General features: G+C 39.0%; 1 protein-coding gene across 1 annotated transcript in view; it reads right to left on the bottom strand.

The window, feature by feature from the left end:
• LOC126248868 (uncharacterized) overlaps nucleotides 1-20,771 on the bottom strand; it is a 309,564-nt gene that overhangs the window by 86,403 nt on the left and 202,390 nt on the right. The window contains exons 5-7 of the mRNA XM_049950312.1: nucleotides 19,290-19,475; nucleotides 17,347-17,452; nucleotides 15,157-15,268 (exon numbers count right to left, since the gene is read on the bottom strand). Of these exons, the coding sequence (XP_049806269.1) occupies nucleotides 15,157-15,268; nucleotides 17,347-17,452; nucleotides 19,290-19,475 (404 nt within the window). The remainder of the gene's footprint in view (nucleotides 1-15,156; nucleotides 15,269-17,346; nucleotides 17,453-19,289; nucleotides 19,476-20,771) is intronic.

Below are 20,771 nucleotides of genomic sequence, written 5' to 3' on the forward strand. Positions count from 1 at the left end.
ACAATGGAAGAAATATGATGTGAATCCAGTCATGCATTCACAATGGTCATTGCAATAAGGCCAAATGTCTCCATGGAGGAAAGAAACATAGTTAAATTACTCCGAAGAGACTCAGAGACAATCATCCTCGCAATAGGCAAAGGAAATCCTATAGTCCTCCCACTGCTTTAAGTACGCAAGCAGAAAATGTACAGTGTACTAGAGGATGGTTACTACAGAAGAGCAGATGATGATCCAGTCAACTGCGTTAAGAGGAGGACTACTGTACTTCCCCTGAACACTTTTCAAGAAAAGACTGAAAAAGACTTTGTACAAAAACGGTTGCACTTCCAAGACTTTATGGAATACCGAAGTCCATAAAGAAGGGATTCTACTCCATTCCATCAACAGCAACACTGGCACACCCATGTAAAAGCAAGTAAAAAAAAAACTTAACAGTGATGTTTAGTTCCTTTGTTGGCAAGGCCCAGCACCACATACATAGTTTAGTGCATTTTGTTCAGTAGCTTCATTTCATCTAACTAGGCCATGAAGACCTCACAGTGAGCACTGATGTCGTTTCCCTTTTTACTAGGATATCTCTATGAGACATTATTGAACTCACATGAGAGAAGTTCAGGCAATCACCAATGAAACTCTTCAAATTAATTCACAAATCAACCTACTTCCTGTTTGATGGAAGTTACTATGAACTCACTGACGAAGTGGCAGCGGGCTGCTCCTATCATCAGTGCAGCCAACATGTTTATGGAGGCACTTGAACAAACTGCTCTTGAATTAGCAGTCCACAAACCATTGTGGTTTCTTTCTCAGTATTTAGGTGATATGTTTGTGTTCAGGTTATTTGGAAGACAGTACCTATAAGACATTTTGCACAGTTTGCCCAAAGCACAACAACGGTCTGTGGAAAGGTTGATTCTCCCCACACTAACTGAGATCACACCATGTGTCACCCACATCAGCAGCACCCTGATGCACACAGTCTTGGCAGAAAGACTGATGGGTGCAACTTGTGTTCCTGTCATGTACTTCCCTCTCCGCCAAAGCCATGCCCAGCCTTCACCAGGTGACTACTTTTGGTTTGTGGCTACTGCTTTACATTTATTATTTCAAAATGGCTGGGTATCCTGGCATACTATGTCTCGATCAGGTGACAGGACCAAAACGGAAGGATTTCAGATGTTTATTGCTGAGAATATTTCATTATAATTTTTACTGCTTCTCACCAGCAAATCAAGTGGAAGCTGCCACTTTCACACAGTACTGTGTATGTCGTGTGGATGGTTTTTAAGATTAATCAGTGCTTCCTGTTGCCTGCAGTGTGGTGTTGATGTCACATGGTGGGGCAGCTCCACAAACACAACCAGTCTGCCAGCTTGCTTAAGTGACAAGCAGTATAGTGAGAGTCTGTAGCTCTCAGCCACTTTGCTTGCTCAGCAGCTTCCATGATTTTTCACTCACAAGTGGCGAACCAGATGGAACATAAACACTACACTTGTCTGCATGTTCTGCCACTGCCAACTGCGTATGGCCGGTCCATATATATTGCTTGTGCTCCACAATACTGTGATACGTCCCATCCTGCCATCATAGATCTATCCACCATAATGAGATTTTCACTCTGCAGCGGAGTGTGCGCTGATATGAAACTTCCTGGCAGATTAAAACTGTGTGCCGGACCGAGACTCAAACTCGGGACCTTTGCCTTTCGTGGGCAAGTGCTCAACCATCTGAGCTACCCAAGCATGACTCATGCCCCGTCCTCACAGCTTTACTTCCGCCAGTACCTCGTCTCCTACCTTCCACACTTTACAGAAGCTCTCCTGAGAACTTTGCAGGACTAGCAATCTTGAAAAAAAGGATATATTGGAGACATGGCTTAGGCACAGCCTGGGAGATATTTCCAGAATGAGATTTTTATGCTGCAGCGGAGTGTGCGCTGATATCAAACTTCCTGGTAGATTAAAACTGTGTGCCAGACTGAGACTCGAACTCGGGACCTTTGCCTTTCGCGGGAAAGTGCTTGGGTAGCTCAGAGGGTACAGCACTTGCCTGTGAAAGGCAAAGGTCCCAAGTTCAAGTCTCGGTCCGGCACACAGTTTTAATCTGCCAGGGAGTTTTAGATCAGTCCACAATTACTGTTAAGCATGTGCACAGTCCATCCATAAAGTTCTGAGACTGATTTTGTTCCTGGTGTATAAGGGATGCAAGCACAGTAACCAGAGTGTCAGGTTGAACTAAGAGCCTCAACAACACATGTGCATTCAACCAATCAGTTGTAAGCAGGCAGTGTTAAGCTGCAATGCAATGCGTCAATGGCACTGTGTCACAAATCGCAATGGAGCAATGCATTGAATGTCTCTAAATCACATACTCATGACATTCTCCAGAATGGTTGAAGAAGAGGAAAATGTGTGCAAAGTTTGTCCCACACACAATGACTCCCGAACAAAAATGATGCACATATGCCTGTTGGTACCCCATTGAAATCAAAAACACAGTCACTTCCTTTAGGGAAAGAAAGCATCTAGTGATGAGACTTGATGTTATCAATATGAACCTAGCACAAAAGACAAAATGCAGAATTGGTGTTGCACCTAAATTAAAGAAAGTGCGAATGTGATGTGGAAGTTGAACAACATCCCAAAAAGGAACTTTTCTTACAGTTTCACTTGGTTGTAGGAATGTTCTGGGTGTTGCCTCTCATTAGGGGAGACTATGTAGACCATTTGAAACATAAAAACAATCATTGTAAATTTTCTCTGTTTCTTACTAGTGAACCCGGCAATGCTTTACAATTACTGAATATGTATTGGAATTGAAACTCCATCCTAATCTCCTTCTCCACCTCTCTCTGTACATCTACATCTACATACATACTACAGAAACCACCATGCTGTATGTGGCAGACAGTACCCTGTACCACCACTAGTAATTTCCTTTCCTGTTCCACTCGTGAATAAAGTGAAGGAAAAAATGACTGTCTATATGTCTCAGTATGAGCCCTAATTTCTTGTATCTTACCTTCCTTGTCCGTAGACGAAATGTATGCTCGCAGCATCATTTTGCAGTCAGCTTCAAATTCCAACTCTCTAAATTTTCTCAATAGTGTTCCTTGAAAAGAACTTTGCCTTCCCTCCAGGGACTCCCATTTGAGTTCCCAAAGCATCTACGTAACACTGCATGTTGTTCAGACCTACTGATAACAAATCTAGTAGCCCACCTCTGAATTGCTTCAATGTCTTCCTTTAATCTGACCTGTTGCAGATCCCAAACACTTCAGCAGTGCTCGAGAATAGGTCACACTAGCGTCCTATAAGCGTTCTCCTTTACAAATGAATGACACTTTTCCAAAATACTCCCAATAAACTGAAGTTGATGATTTGCTTTTACTAACACAATCCTGACATGCTCCTTCCATTTCACATTGCTTTGCAACATTACATCAGATATTTAAACAACACGGCTGTGTCAAGCATGATGCTACTAATGCTGTATCCACACATTATGGGCTTGTTTTACCTATTCATCCACATTAACCTACATTTTTCTACATTTAGAGCTATCTGTCATTCATTACATGAAATACAAAATTTGACTAAGTCATCTTGTATCTTCCTACAATCATTCAATGACGACACCTTCGCATAGACCACAGCATCATCAGTGAACAGCAGCAGACTACTGCTTATTCTGTCCACCAGATCATTTACGTATGGACAAAATGACAGTGATCCTATCACACTTCCCCAGTGCACTCCCGACGATACCCTTGTCTCTGATGAACACTCGCCATTAAGGACAACATACTGGTTTCTGTCACTTAAGAAGTCTCCGAGTGACTTTCATATCTGGGAAGCTATTCTGTATTCTTGTGCCTTCATTAACAGTTGGCAGTGTGGTATTGTGTCAAAATCTAGGAACATAGAATCTGCATGTTGTCTTTCACCCAAGGTTTGCAGGATCTTGTGAGGAAAGGGCAAACTGAGTTCCACACCAGTGTGCTTTCCAAAATCATGCTGATTTTGGGGACAGAAGATTTTCCTCTCAAAGAAATTTACTGTATTCAAACTGAGAGTTTCTCACAAGGAATGCTTTCTAAAACTTTGCTGATTTGTGGACATAAACTTCTCAGTCTTGAGAAAGTTTAAGATATTCGAGCTGGGAATGTGTTCAAGGATTCTGCAGCAAACCAGTGTCAAAGATATTGGTCTGTAATTTTGCAGGTCTGTTCTTTTACCCTTCTTATAAATGGGAGTCATCCACACTGTTTTCCAGTCACTTGGGACTTTGCAATGGGCGAGAGATTCTTGATAAATGCGACCTAAGTAAGGGGCCAATGCCTTAGAGTACCATTTGTTAAACCTTATTGGAGTTCCATCTGTACCTACTGACTTGTTTGTTTCAACTCTTTCAGTTGTTTCTCTACGAATGCTTATTACTGTGTCGTTCATATGGGACTCTGTACGATTGACAAATGACAGTATGTTTGTATATTTCTTCTCCATGAATGATTTCTTGAATGTCAAATTTGAAACTTTGGCTTTTGTTTTGCCATCTTCTACTGCCACACTACACTGCTCAATGAGCGACTAGGTGGAAGCATTAGAACTGCTTAGCGATTTTACATAGGATGAAAATTTTCTCAGATTCTCAGGCACATCTTTTGCTAATGTATGGCAGTGGTAATTGTTGTATGCTTCGCGCATAGACCTCTTCACAGACGCTTGGATCTCTACTAACGTTTGGCTGTCTTCATTTTCACATTCTCCTTTGAACAAAGACTGCAATGGCCTTTGCTTTCTAAGCAATTTCCGAATTTTGTTGTTGAACCATGGCGGGTCTTTTCCATCCTTAATCCACTTACTTTGCACATACTTCTCCAGGGCACAATTTACAGTCTGTTTCAACTTTGCCCATAATTCCTCTATGTCCATCATACTAGAACTAAATTGTGTCAGTTCATTGTCTAAGTGAGATGCTAACAGCTGCTAACCTGCTCTTTCTTGAAGAAACACACTCCTCCACCCTCCTCTCTCTGTACATCCCCTCCCCCTCCCCCCTCTCCCCCTCTCTAACCATTTCCTCCTCCTCCTCCTCCTCCTCCTCCTCCTCCTCCTCCCTGTCCATCACCTCTATCTCCTCTCTTTGACCTGAGCCTTATTTATTGTTATTGCAAATGCAGATTCCGCAATAGTATTCTAATAATAACACAATGAGCCACAAATACAACTTTCCTGGCTTCTGTGAAAACAGTGTGAGGAAGAGAAAAAACAGCACATTGTTGATATACATTTTTACTTAAAACTAAATATAATGAGAAAGAATACATATAGAAGAATCAATTTGCCCTGCCATCATTGATAAACTTGACTGTGAGAAAGGAAACAAACTGCACAGTTTCACAGCAGCACACAGCACAGCATTTTCTTTCTCACACACAGTTTTAACAGAAAACATTACATTCTTGTTTAAAAAATATATATCACCTATGATGTCCAAATATGCTTTAGAGTATTATGTAAAAATGCGACAAATTGGACAAGAAATTTAACAATGTTGCCCCTATATATATATATATTTTTTTTTTTTTTTTTTTTTTTTTTTAAATATACAGTCTAGTCTGTGTCGGACCAAATGTTCATTAGAATATTGTGCAAAAATTTGAAGTAAATCAGTCAAGTACTTTTCAAGCTATTTGGAAACAACATTTCCTCTTCCTATATTAAATATATATCATATACATTAAAAATAAACATAGCCTATGTCTGTCTGAAGGTTCATTAAAATATGATGTAAAAATATGAAGTAAACTGGTCAAATACTTTTCGAGATTTTTGGTAACAATGTTAAATGATGAGTTGTCTTTAAACAGTAGTGTAAAGTAATCCAGTTTCGAAACATTTTGGACTGATGGGGTATGCTCCTGGCACTTAAAGCTTGTCCACAGCACCTTTATTTATTTATTTATTTATCCATCTTTAAGCATTTACATGCAATCGATGTCGTCATGAGTAACGAACAATTTACATATTAAGAAATATAACTATTGTAAGGTATCACACAAAGCTAAAGTATATATTTTAAAATTACATACATAATAAATGAATACACTTGATACATAAAGATATCCTACATAACTAAAGTGTGCATTTTAAAGAATGTGCATAATAAAAGAATACATTTCATACATAAGGATTTCTCCACATGTTTAACAGTTAAATTTGGAACTACAGAGACAAAAAAAGCTTAGGAAGAGGTACAGAGTTGCAAGTTGTTTCATAAGTCAGGTCTATTTTTGAAGAGTTTTCAAATTCTTTAACACTGTAAAAAGCTTTGTCTTTCAGCTATTTTTTAGTCTTACTTTTAAATATATTAAGAGAGACACAATGTGCCTGCACAGGTAATGTGTTGAAAAGCCTTATTCCCATGTATTCATAACTGTCTTGTGTTTTCTTGAGTCGAGTTGTTGGTATGCCTATCTTAAATGTTTGACGAGTGTTATGATTATGAACGGACTGCCTAATGTTGTAACTGTTAAAGTTTTCTTTTATGTGCAAAAGGCAGCTGTATATAAAAAGAGAAGGGACTGTCATTATCTGTAATTCTTTGAAGTATAACCTACATGGTTGGTTTGGGGGATTAAAGGGACCAGACTGCTATGGTCATCGGTCCTATAACCTACATGATATGTTATTTTTGGTAATACCAGAGATGCTCCTGATGGCTTTCTTCTGCCAAATAAAAATTTTCTTGGACCATGGAGAATTACCTCATAGAAGAATACCATAGCTAATATGGCAATGAAAGAATGCATAATAGGAATTAATCAGCAGGTTTTCAGAAACACAGGTGCGTAATTTTTTCAGAAGATATATAACTCGCGAAAGCTTTCGAGATATGTTGTCTATGTGACTCTGCCAGGTTAATTTCGTATCTAAGTATATGCCAAGAAGTTTGGTAAAATTGTACTCAATATCAGCATTGGATAAGCTGATGGGTATATTTACAGTCTTTTCATAGTTAATAGCTAACTCATTGGCTTCGAGCCACATATTGGATAATCTGAGAAAATCTTTACTTTGCTCCTTCAGTTTATTTATGTCCTTCCCTGAATTAATGAAAGTTGTATCATCTGCGTAAAGCACAGATTTGCATGGCATATTGCTGGGCAGGTCATTTATAAATATAAACAGTAATGGCCCAAGCCCTGATCCTTGAGGAACACCTCTAGTGACATTCAGTAACTGTGACTTTTGACCATTGTAGCTTACAGTTTGCTTTCTGTTACTGAGATATGATTTAATGAGGGAGAGTTCCAGATCCTTAATGCCATAACACCACAGTTTTTCCAGCAGTATTGTGAGGTTTACAGAATCAAATGCTTTGCTTAAGTCCACTAGTGTGGCTTCAGCAGATAATTTGGATTCAAAAGAAGATTGCATAACAGAAAGAACATTTTCAACAGCATTAATTGTTGATAACTGGGCCCTAAAACCATATTGAGACTTAGTCAGTATATTGTTTTTTGACAAATGCATGTTAATTTGCTTTTGTATACAATATTCAATTATTTTTGAAAAAATAGGCACCAGAGAAATTGGATGATAATTATTAGTGCAGGATTTATCACCCTTTTTGTGTAATAGAATTACTACTGTCTTCTTCAGACATTCTGGAAAAATACCACTGTCAAATATCCGGTTTATGAGCGTGCAGAGAGGGAATGATATCAACTCTATTATTTTTTTAATCACAAAATTTGAGAGGCCATAAATATCTTCTGAACTGGAGTCACTCAACTTTGCCACTGATTTTATTACATCACTTATTTCCACATGTCCCCAATTACAGGTTGGCACGGTATCAGCAAAGTTTTGTAAAAACTGGTTTATATAAGTAGATTGTGAATTTGATTTTGAACTCTTCTTATGAGGAAATGAGGACTTAGGGTTTGCTGCATTGATAAAAAAGAGGTTAAATTCATCTGGGGTGACATCAGTTGTAACTTTTACACTATGACTACCTGTACCTAATTCTGCTTTAATGACACTCCACGCAGCCTTACACTTATTATTGGAGTTTTTGATGAAGTTATCATTTGCTCTACATTTTGCTAATCTGATTTGTGATCTATAGTGTCTCTTGAGGCTAACATACGTTGCATTGTCAACACTACCATTTTTTACCTTATCATAGCATATCAAAACCATTAATCTTAGCTTCTGTAAATATGGTGTGAACCACCTATGTGGAGCAGTTCGACCATGCTTTCTTGCCATAGTTTTGTTTCGTTTGGTAACCATTGGACAGGAGGTATTCAAAATTTCAGATAGAGTACTAACAAACCTGCTACAAGCCTCCTCAACATCGTTGGAAGCATATATTATATTATTCCAGTTTAGTGCCTTCAGCTTATCCCTGAAGCTATTTATGCTTTTATCATTTAAGAACCTAACATACCGGGTTGGTTCACAATCCCCCATTGTTTCATTAATTGTTACTTTTACCCATATACCTTTGTGATTTGTCAGATGGTTGACATTAAGGAGTCCCAATTCAAAATCATCTTTATGTATATTCGTGATAAATTTGTTGAGACAAGAAAGTTGTCTTGCGGGACTATAATTTGCACAGAAGAGATTATGGGATCTTAGCATGTTAAGCAAATTAGTATTTTTGTGTGTGTTTTTTTTTTTCCCTTACATCAAAATTTAAATCTCCTAAAATTACTGTATTGTGTTTGGTATATTTTTCTGTACGGTGAATAAGTTTATCTAAACACTCCACAAATTGATCGGCATCACTATCAGGAGAATGGTATATTGAAATAACTGTGAGTTTTAATGTTGGTAGTAGCATGACAGCCACTTCAAGAATGCCTTTAACACACATGTCCCTAACATCAAGCACAGTATATCTTAACCCTAGGTTGGCATTTATATATATTGAGGAACCCCCATAACCTTCATTGGGTCAGCAGTAACTTGTAATTAAATTAAAACATGGTGGTACATACAGTTTATCTCTTCTCCTCTTAACCAGTGTTCATTAATACATAACACTGTTCTATTGTTTCCATTCAATACAACACCAAGTTCATCAGCTTTATATTTCAGAGATCTAATGTTTATGTGCATGAATAATATTGATTTTTCACAGCAAGAGGGAAGATGTGTGGTGTCTTGTAAGTCTACTGCTGGTAGCCAGGCCCCAATTTGACAACGTTCGGATACATCTAGTTTTCTGGGCTCAGAGTGAATGGTTTGAAGATTATTTTGATCCTGCTGGAACATATTTGTTAATATTTTGCCAGACAGACTAGCAGGCTTTACAGGTTTCCCTGGTCCAGCGGTATTACTGTAAAGGTGGCCATTTCTTTACTCACAGTTTTGGTAATCAGTTTCGAGACTAATCTTCTTCCTTGGTTGTTGAGGTGGAATCCTTGTCTTGTATAGCACTCTCTGTCAAACTCGCTAGCTTTAATGATTGTGGTATTTTTGAATTTCAAACACAGGTGATATAGCCGTTTGTTTACTTCCAATACATCGAGATTTACACAGGATTGTTTTGCAAGATCATATCTAAATGGAACATCGACAACAAACACTTTTTTCGATGTGATACTTGGTAATGTGCTTCTTAAACCTTTTATTAAGTTCGCACTGTTGTTTTTCGCTATGTCATTTGTTCCAGTCATAGTTACGACGACATCAGCTTCAGAAGCCCTTTTGTTGTGTTTTGCAAGACATCCTTGGCTTCTGATGAAGTATACACATACCCCAGACAATCGTGATTTACGTTTTCATTAAGGCAACTTGAAACATTACGACCTTGGCTATCACTCAATAAGGTAATTTTACAGGTTTTACGTACTAAACCTTGACCATCACACTGTTCCACTCCTGTTTGAATTTCTTTTTGATATTTATTAGCACTATTATGTTTCACTGCATATGTTACCTGTTCGCTACTTTGTTCATGAAACTTGCTAACATTCACACTGCAGCTACTTATGCTGTTTTTGGCATTATGCTGTTTTGCTGCGAATGTTTCTTGTTCATCACTTCGTTCAGAAAACTTACTTATGTTCACTATACAGGTTTTTATTTGGACTAAGGCATCTCTTATTTTGTTGTTGCTGTAGTTGATGGATTTGATACCCCCTCAACATCTTGCCCAGCTTGTAACTAATGCTTAATACGTGTGGTAGGTGGGCAATTTGTCATGGTGCTTCATCCTGGGTGCTCTGATATTGTTCCTTATTGCCATTATTCTTTATGGTACTCTCAACATAGTCATTTGCCCTGAAATGGTTCACTGAGTGCAATTTCCTCACTCCAGGCTGTATGTATTGCTGATTTGGTGTACTCTCATTGTTAGTGCATGAATCACTGAGTTGTACTTTTTGGGTGGTGAGGAAACTTGGCATTCAGGGTTATGACTATGCATGTTGGTTTATCAATTGGAGACATAAAGTCTGAAAGTGAGTCTGTAATCATATTTAACATTACAAGTCTGTCTTGATCACACAAACTATTACACTTCACTATTACGAGTTTCGGCTACTGAAACCTTCATATCTGTTTCAAACAAAAACAATGTTGTAATCAACTAATTTCAATTTGCTGCAGCCACACATACCACAAAATATTCGGATGTAGGTATCAATGTCAAATTACATGGTAAGTGCTTTTGAAGACTTGAATGCTTCTGGTATTTATACAAATAACTAAGGCCAGCAGGGGGCACTATAGCTAGGGTACATGAGTAACCATATCGCAGATTTAATAGTTGGTTGGTTGGTTTAGGGGAAGAGACCAAACAGCGAGGTCATCGGTCTCATCGGATTAGGGAAGGACGGGAAGGAAGTCGGCTGTGCCCTTTCAGAGGAACCATCCCAGCATTTGCCTGGAGCGATTTAGGAAAATCACGGAAAACCTAAATCAAGATGGCCGGACGTGGGATTGAACCGTCGTCCTCCCGAATACGAGTCCAGTGTGCTAACCACTGCGCCACCTCGCTCGGTATTTAATAGTTAAAATGCAGTATGTATATTCATTAATTAAAATTACTTCACTTGGCAAAATGAGCATTTGAAAATAAAAGTACTGACATACAATACATGGAATTAGATCCATACTTAAAATCCACATAGACTGTACAGATGGTGATAATAATGGGAAGCTAGTAGCCTGTCAAAGTAAAATACACAACTGTGTAAAAGCCAGTATAAAAAGTCTAAAAATCAAATCACACCTATAAATTGAAATCTTCCAGTATGACAAAACAATTAAACCATAAATGCAAGTGTAAGATAATCAATGAAACAGTGGCTATTAATGAAAAAGTCAATAATCGATAATTCATCTGGATTAAGATCTCATTGGCGCCATCTTGTGGCTTCTCGGTATGAAAGTCTTGTTTTCTAGTGGTGGTGGTGGTTAGTGTTTAACGTCCCGTCGACAACGAGGTCATTAGAGACAGAGCGCAAGCTCGGTTTAGGGAAGGATTGGGAAGGAAATCGGCCGTGCCCTTTCAAAGGAACCATCCCGGCATTTGCCTGAAACGATTTAGGGAAATCACGGAAAACCTAAATCAGGATGGCTGGAGATGAGATTGAACCTTCGTCCTCCCGAATGCGAGTACAGTGTGCTAACCACTGCGCCACCTCGCTCGGTTTTCTAGTGGTGGAACTTGCGGAAGAAGGCCTAGTCTCCTCGTTGCTGGTGGCCAGCATACACGAACTCACGGCAAGCTGCTGGAGCTCTTGACGCTGCTCAGACTATTATCTTCCTGAATACATCAAAATAAGCATTCACATTAAACTCATTTTGCTCATGCAGCAGTCATTCTGGTTGCTGTTTTCTGTGTACATAAATATCCATTTCCTCGAATAGGTTCAGTGATTGCCCCTTTGGTGCTCTATGCAACATTTTACATTACCTTCTGTGTCTCCTGCCACATGTTTTTCCTCTATCCAAACGTGTACCCAAACTGCTCTTATTTTGATTATATGTATGCTCTCTAAAATGAATCTTGAAATTCCTTCCCACCTGATGGATATAAAACTTGTCACTGTCTTGGCAGTTGATCTTATAGACCAGATTCTAAATATTTGTTGCTGTTGTTGCCAGCTTTATTGCATAGCCTAGAACCAACTGTACCTTTTGTTTGAAATCCAATATTGACTTTCGTTCTTCTGAAAGCTTGTGCAATTCTGTTGGAAAATGCACCGTTGTATGACACAGAACAAACTTTTGGTTTTATTGTCTCCTTCTTGTCATGAATTTCTGACTTTAGTTTATAATAAAGATTCATTACATCATGGTCTTTATGCTCATTTAGAGTATAAGGAGCATGATGTAATGACTGACGTAGCAACATCACTGTTTAGTAGTGTGACCGCACAAATAGGAAAAGATAATGGTTTAAATTAATGTACATAGTGTAGCTACAAGAAAATCTAAGCTTTCCAATATAATACTAGTCTTGAAGATTAATAAGCTACAACAAAAGTTAAACTTTCACCAATAACATGCTGCCAGAGACCACCAGAAAACAGGTGTTACTGCGCGTGGGCAGGTACGATGATGTAGGAAACCCATATGTTCGTACACATACAGCATTAAGAGATCCTACATGACGTCATAACAGAAATATGATATCAGAGGATACTCCAAGAGCATAGGAATTTTGTAAACCATGCTAAAATGCATAATTTGGCTTGAATGACACATTCATGTGTTCAGATTCAAAATGAAGCAGGCCTCAACCTGATATTAAGCTTTTCAGTGTGCTTTTCGGAATGCAAATTTTCTTGGAGTACCAGTACTGTATTGACTCATGTTTGATTCTTTATTATGGCTTAATGCCAGTGAAAATGTGCACTAGAAATTCAGTGAACAGTTGGAACTAGCCAATAGAGTGGAATGAAACACTTTGTTTCATATAAATTGATTGCATCAGCAGAAAACATTAATAAAAGCCAAATCAGCAGAAAAGATTAATAAAAGGCCACATTTATTTAGAAAACAGACAAAAATAACTTCATTGTTGTGCAAGGTGATTAATAATAAGAGTAAAATTAGAAAATTGAAACTAATAACAGCCTTCCATAATTATATGAATGTATTTTAATTCAGTTGGTAGCTGCTGGCCACAGAAATCCGTTTCGTTTTAATCTGATGTGTGAACTGTAAATGAAGAGGAAATAGGTCATCGGGAAATATCAAAATCACTAAATGTAAACACGGGTCACTATCCCCTCCCCACTAAAACCCAGCCTGCTCTGCGCATGCGCGAATCTGGTAGCTTGGGCATACCAGAAAAATTTTTCTGTGTAGCACGACTGCCTCTTGCTACTGCTGCAGCCACACTTCAAGTAGCCAGAAGCGGGAAAAGGCACTGGTCATATGCAGCAACTCAACAGCACATGTGCACGAGCCTGCTGGCAACTGCTCAAAACGAACTTAAAGTAAACAGTTGTGATCTCATGCTCATAGGAAACAGTTTGCTGTTATGAAGTACCCCATAGTCTTTGTCCTAAAGCCTTTTACACTTTTTACTGTTTATCAGTTCTTACCAGTCAAAGTTATAGAAAATTCCTGGTTTTTTTCTGGTTTTCTCCTGGATGAAAAAATTCCTGGGTTTTCCCCAGATTTCCCAGTTTTCTCAGAGTTTATACACTCTGTATTACCAATGAGACAATGGGCACACACATCTCTAGCCTGTCTTTGACTCGTGCCACAAAATCGACATGCACAGCTCAAAAGGTGCCATCAGAGGATCACTTTGAAAATGGAATGGTGTGCTGAGGTTGTCAGCAATGAAAGCGGATTCTACCTGCACACAAGTGAGGGTCGTTTGGGCATATGACACAGACCTTGTGAGTGCTGTCTTGTAGAGTGCATTCGTCCAAGACACACTGGCCCACAAACAGGCCTTATGATCTGGAAGGCAGTAAGCTACAACCTTCATTCATCTTTGGTGTTTCTGGAATGGACATTAACCAGGGGTCCTTCTAAATGTTATACCTGTTCTTTTGCCATTCTTGCAAAAGGAAGGTGATGTTTTGTTCCAACAGGATAATGCTCGCTCACACACTGCCTGTGAAACTCAATGCGCTCTGGAAGACGTGCAGCAACTTCCATGGTCAGCACAATCTAAGGACTTGTCTCTAATTGAGCATGTGTGTGATGTGATGGGATGAAAAGTGACTTGTGTGTCTCATGAATCAACAACTCTTACAGAACTATGTGAACAGGTTGAGCAGGGGTGGCATAACATAGTCCAGGACAGTATTCACCCTGTGTGAGTGACTGCATGTCAGATTCAGTACCTGCATTGCTGCCCATGGAGGCTACACCACATACAAATATTGGTGTTTCAGCACGAGTCAATACCTGGTACCTCACAGCTTGTGTTATCGATCTTTAAATTTAATCATTTCATGCACTCCACACGCATTGTTGCCACAATGTATCTTGAGTGAATTGGAAACCTCTAAAAGGGTGTACTAATTTCTTTTTTCTGGCAGTGTATAAGGTTTGTTCAGTATACTTAATCAGTAGTGGCAAAACATGTATATCTTTTGCCCAATTTCTCCCTTTTCTCTGCTTCCTCAATGCACAGTTTGAACAACAAAGGGGATAGGCTACAACCTTGCCACACTTCATTCTCATTAGTGTAAAACTATAATCTAATTTTTACTACTACTAAGTTTTGATCCTTAATGGTTCTCGAAGTAATGCAGACATACTGTTTTCACTATTTCTCAACAGTATCAGATATTCTGATGCCTTATAACAGTAAAAGCAATATGAAATAATTTCACATATCTATTTAAGTACTGTGCCACCAGTTGCCCTAGTTCATTTCCTATTCCCAGAAATACTTATTGTGTATGCTACATTGCATTTCTGTAGTGTAATTTTTGTCTAGGCCTGCTTTATATAACCTGACGTATATCTTTATCTTTCACATTCTTTAATATATTAATTGTTTCAAATTTGAACACAAAATCAAGAACTGCCTGTAGTCTGAAAAATAATCATACTGAAGATACTGTATATTAAACAACCCAAAGTACATACATACAAAAGGGTTTAAAATTCTAGATACTTAAGAATGACAGAATTAAGAAAACACACTAACCTCACTGTGGCCTTGTCCACGCCCATTCCAAAACTAACTGTGGCACTTATAACAGACACTCTTCCAGCCATCCAGTCTTCTTGAACTTGAACTCTATCTGCTGCCTTCAGACCTGTTACAGTGACATTAAACACTCTGTAATACTTGTTATCAGCACTTAAGAACTAAGCACCACGAAATTCCACACATAAACATTCTGAATGTACAGAAATCTGAAGCTTACAGTAATGCCACGAGTAAATACTAATTTGAAATTTCGCATGGGGAATTTATGATTGTACTATAGTTTCAATACAAAATTTCCATCAATATCACATAAATACAGTAACATTTACAAACAACGACCAAAATTACAACAGACTCCAGTACAGTTTTCATCCAGAGAGAGAGAGAGAAGGCGGGGGGAAGGGCAGGTGGAGGGGTTGGGGATGACACGGAGAGGTTCAGTGGGGGTTGCAGGAGACACAGGGATGTAAGTGAGGGCAAGAGGCACGGCTGTGGAAGTGCGATGATGGCTGTTCCATGAAATCTACTGTGGTGTCGACACATTCCCTGGGTTGGCCCATAGACTCCAGAGCAGAAATATGGTAGGCGGCATGCAATGGCAAAATGGAAGTTGACTGGGTGAGGGCATCATGCGGTGACACCACTGAAGAAGCTCTCCGAGTTGGAGAAGGAGAAGACCATTTGTCTTTGTTCGATTTCTTAGAGCCTTTATGGTCGACAGACAAAGATCCGGATATTTGTTGGCTGGAGAGACCTATAAAGTCTTTGTGGAAGTGCTCCTCTTACCCTTTCTTGTCCATTGGTTGTATAGCAGGTGACTTTGCCACTGGGGCAAAGATTTGGTGGCTTGTTGTGCAGCTGCAGGAGAAGGAGAGGGGGGTGCTACCATTATACTGGGCAATTTCACTACGGCAAGTCTGTGAGCCAAGTGCTTCATGGAGCAAGACGTAGCAAGAACGGAGTGTAAGCAGTTGGTGGGCTTGATAATCACAGTTGGTCTCCAGAAACAAAGTCCCATTATGTAAGTAAGAGCAGGACTTTACATAGCCTGCAATTGAATCAACAGATTTCTGAATAATAACTGGATTAACTGTATTAAAAGACTGACCTCCTTCAAGATGAGACACCACGAGGAACCAAGGTGCATCTCGGAGAGTCACTGAACTGTTAGCCTCATGCCATTTACATTTGTTACGCATAGACTGAGATGAAGACAAAAATAATCCCCTGTGATTGCCATGTCAGTTTCTCTGATTGTGCTCACCTTCCCCTCGGGAGGGGGGGGGGGGGGGGGCGGCCTCACGGCCTTAGGTGATTGTTCACACACCAGGTCACAACTCCCCAACTCCAGACAGGAGGACTAATAGGCAATTGGGAAGACAACAGCTCAGGCAGTCACCCCTACATGGGCCTGGCCTGTGTCAGGGTGTACGTGCGAACCCTAATGTGAACCCGGGGCTGGGAATTATGCATTACCCAACCCCTGTTATGCATCAAACATGTGGGCTGGTCTTCAGCAGTACACAGGGAGGAACAAGAAATAAAGAGAGACCTCAAACACTGAAGCAAAGGAAGGGGAAAGAGATGGAAAATGAAGACCAAAGGAAAAAACAGGAGGATCTTTATTCCTATGCAGGGCTACTGAAACTTCAGAACACATTCCCAAAAATACGTAAGACATGTTGTGGCGGGAGTGGGGAGCGCGGTGGGAGAGAGGGCGCTACTGTAAGATATGGAGGACAAGAAATAAGATATTGGCCGAAGTAAAGCTGTGCGTCCAGTTCCTGGGTCATGCTTGGGTAGCAGTTGCCCACAGAATGCAAAGGTCCAGAGTTCGAGTCTCAGTCTGGCACACAGTTCTTATCTACCATACAGTTTCATATTGGTGTGCATTCTGGAGTAATGCAATGTCTTGTACACATAGATTTTTTTAATCATCATTCTCTGTCCAACAATTTTCATTCCATGGAAGTACGATTGATACTACTTATGGCCTGTAACATCAACTGTAAGTCACCTTTACATTATTGCTATATTATTCACTAAATACTGTACTAAAAATAACACACACACACACACACACACACACACACACACACACACACACACACACGAGAGAGAGAGAGAGAGAGAGAGAGAGAGAGAGAGAGAGAGAGAGAGAGACTTTAAAATTAAGAAACAAACCTGCGTGGTAAGCCAGTGTCCGTATACCTCTTTTTGTGAGTACTGAAGCAACAGTTTCAGTTGCATCACGTGTTCTGCAGTAAATAATACCACATCCACTAGCAGCCTGCAAAACAAAAACAGATTAAACTAGCGGAAAAAATTTCTCCCTTTTCCATCTCATTCACTCAATGTTACAATTTTTACAGTATGTAGTCCTAACAACTTCTGTGTGCATTCCTATGGGTACACATTCCTTGTGTGTGATTAACTATAATGAAATGAAGTCTGGTATGTATATACGTTTCACTGGAATGCATGCTTGTGAACCCTTGAATTTGGATCAAACAACATTTATGTAAAAAGAATGACAGTGACACAGCACGTTCATTCACAGATGAGGATGTTCTGCAACTGCAACAGAAGAAACTACTTCAGGTTTTAACCTACTGGTAACGTTTGTGACCATAGGTAACACAGATTTTATGCTATGCATGAGAAACAATCATATATGTTTCAGATATGTATGTTTCATATTGGTGTCTGCATATTATTGTTTCCTAAAAGCAGCACTTTCATAAGCTATAATGAGTTGTGACAATGATTTTCTTTTCAACACTATTGTACAGTTTGGTGTAAGAACAGAGTTATTAAAAATTATGGTGCAAAAGTAAGCTAACATTGTTGCTGAAGTAACACACAACCAATAACGATAAGCATTGTTAAGACAACTTACATTATTTGTGTCTGTAAGTATCGTGTCTCTAACGTCCAATGTCAGAAGTGGTATTGCAACTACTGAATAAACCACAACCATGAAACAAGAGACAGTTTTTGCTGTTCATGTGAAGAATCTACAAAAAATCAACAATGGAAACTTGTTATGAATTAAGTGCAACACAACGCACTGTTGGTATATTCTATGATGCCATCTGCCCTGCATGTCATACAGCTGCAGCTCACCTAGAAGTTGAGACCAGCAAAGTAATTAAAGTGTGTGATGTTCTGAATTGACATTTGAAATTTTTTTACAAGAGGATTGATTCAAAGATAGGTTTGTCTTCAGGGCAAGGCAACATTAACTCAGTGGGAATCTCAAGTACCACAATATCAGGACCTGCAACACAGAAAACCTACATGTAACAGTGGAGCATGAGAGAGATTTATCACAAGAGGATGTGATTGTGCAGCAAACTCACAGGAAGTGTGAAGGCCCTTCTTTTTTAAACAGCATTGTGTCACTGGCTTTACCTACCTGAATGTGTTAGAATGCCTTTATGCCACAACTAGAGGAAAGTATTTTTCATTTTGTTCCTATCAACTGGATAGCACTCCTTCCCATTTACACCAGAAAGTTCATGAAGACAGGAACTATATTCTAACAGATTGCTGTGAATGGTGACAAGGGATGAGTACCTCAACATCTGTTAAGTCATTTAGGGAACTCAATGCAGAATCTATAATATGTGAATGAACACCAAAAAACTGGACAAGTGTGAGCATGACTCTTGCTCTGAGAGTTCTGTACAAGCTTAATTTTATATATATATATATATATATATATATATATATATATATATATATATATATATATATATATATATATATATATATGTTTTGACGAGTGAATTTGTGAGTATCAATATATGTGACATATACAGCTGTTAATTTTGATTCCATTAACTAAGAATCTTAGATTTGTTACTCTCACAAGGGATCACAGTGAGATATAGAACCCTCAAAACAAAAATAAATGTTTCTAGTGGTGAGTATGCAAATATCATGGAGAGATTTTAAAATAATAAACAATGCACCTATGAACACAGTCATTTATCACCACGTGGTGTTGTGAATGGTGTATGTCATTCTGTAAACAATAAATCACTTTACCTTTTTACTATCATTTTAAAATAATCCTGATTACTAATTTTTTTATCTGAAATGCAAATATGTCTATAAATTACCTTAATAGATGGTGCACTATCAGTGTACAGGCAGCCCATCACAAAATCCTTTAAATTTTCATATGGATCATCTTTTATTTGACTTTTGAAGATGACATCATAGAATAAATTCTCTCTAAAACATGGAGTTTTGAAAGTTGCAACTGGTTCATGGAGTTTGAGTTGCTTGAAAATGTCTTCAACTACCTGTGACAAAGACACGTTGAAAGCAGTAGTAAGTTATGCAATAATTTATAACGCAACAGAAAAAAGAAAAGAAAAAAATGATTGTCATACTAAACACCAAAAACAGACAATGACATATTGTACTTTACTTTGGACATTACTGTACTTAAGGGCAGCTAATTGAAGATAACTCACTAAAGTCACGAACACAGCATTGATTGTCAATCGATCAGCCCCCATTTGACACGAGTTTCTGTCACAGGAGTGACACAACATGTAAGGAGACACACCTCAGTGATCCACTGTTTTACTTCTGTAGGAAAATGGGATCTGATACCAGTCTCTTAAATTTCTTAGGCACCCACATGCCCTGTTTGTGGTATCAACTGATACCACGCAGAGTGGATCATTCCACGATATGAAGTTTGCAATAGTGGTTCTGTACGTTACCACGAGAGGCAGCCACGAGACCGCTTCCACAAATTGCCAGTTGCCTAAGGGACACACCCCCTTGAATTAGTGCTGTCAGCACCACACATCACATCAATAAGAAGCCGCTGCAAGGAGCCTTCTGTCTTGAGTGTTCAGACTGTGGTGATCAGCTCAAGTGTTTTGGCTACAGCATTCCAGTCTCCAGAGCCATCAGTCTTCGGTCTGTGCCCGAACTCAGCTTAGTTGATATAGAGTTGCAAGTACGAGTGTAATAGACTCAGACCTCTGCTTGTTTCAGCCAGTGATGGAAGTTCAAGTAGGACTTCTTGTTAGTAGCAATACCTATACATACCTCAGGCATCTGTATTTATCTGTATTTATATCAGGACAGTCAATGGAATCGTTGTAACAAGATAAGAATGCAAGTGAATGTGGTTTTTAATCTACATTTTCTGCAATAGAACCCAATACCATCCAAACAAGAAACAATGTTGTTACCCAAACACTATCCTAAAACTGCCTGTTGTGAACTACAGTGCCCGACGAAACTTAAACATCCCAAATGGAAAGAGGAAATGAAATGAAACGAAATGAAACTTCATGGGCTGAGAGGATATGTGATGTTAGCTAAGAGATTACAAAACTGAGTCAGATTTACAAAGAATGCGGCAGTATGAGCCTACTTATCAGTACGATGTTGACATGGATCCATGCACTGATTTGATTGGGAAGAGTGTCATAAAGCTGGTGTATCCTCTCCTGGAGCAAGGGGGCCTACATCTGGTCATTGATATCCCAGATACTGGCAACAAGAATGGAACTGACTCCTGGGCTGATCCCACACATGTTCTATCAAGGCACAGATCTGAGATCTTGCTGGCCACG

Source organism: Schistocerca nitens, chromosome 3 (genome assembly GCF_023898315.1).
Source record: "Schistocerca nitens isolate TAMUIC-IGC-003100 chromosome 3, iqSchNite1.1, whole genome shotgun sequence".
Classification (NCBI taxonomy): Eukaryota; Metazoa; Arthropoda; class Insecta; order Orthoptera; family Acrididae; genus Schistocerca; species Schistocerca nitens.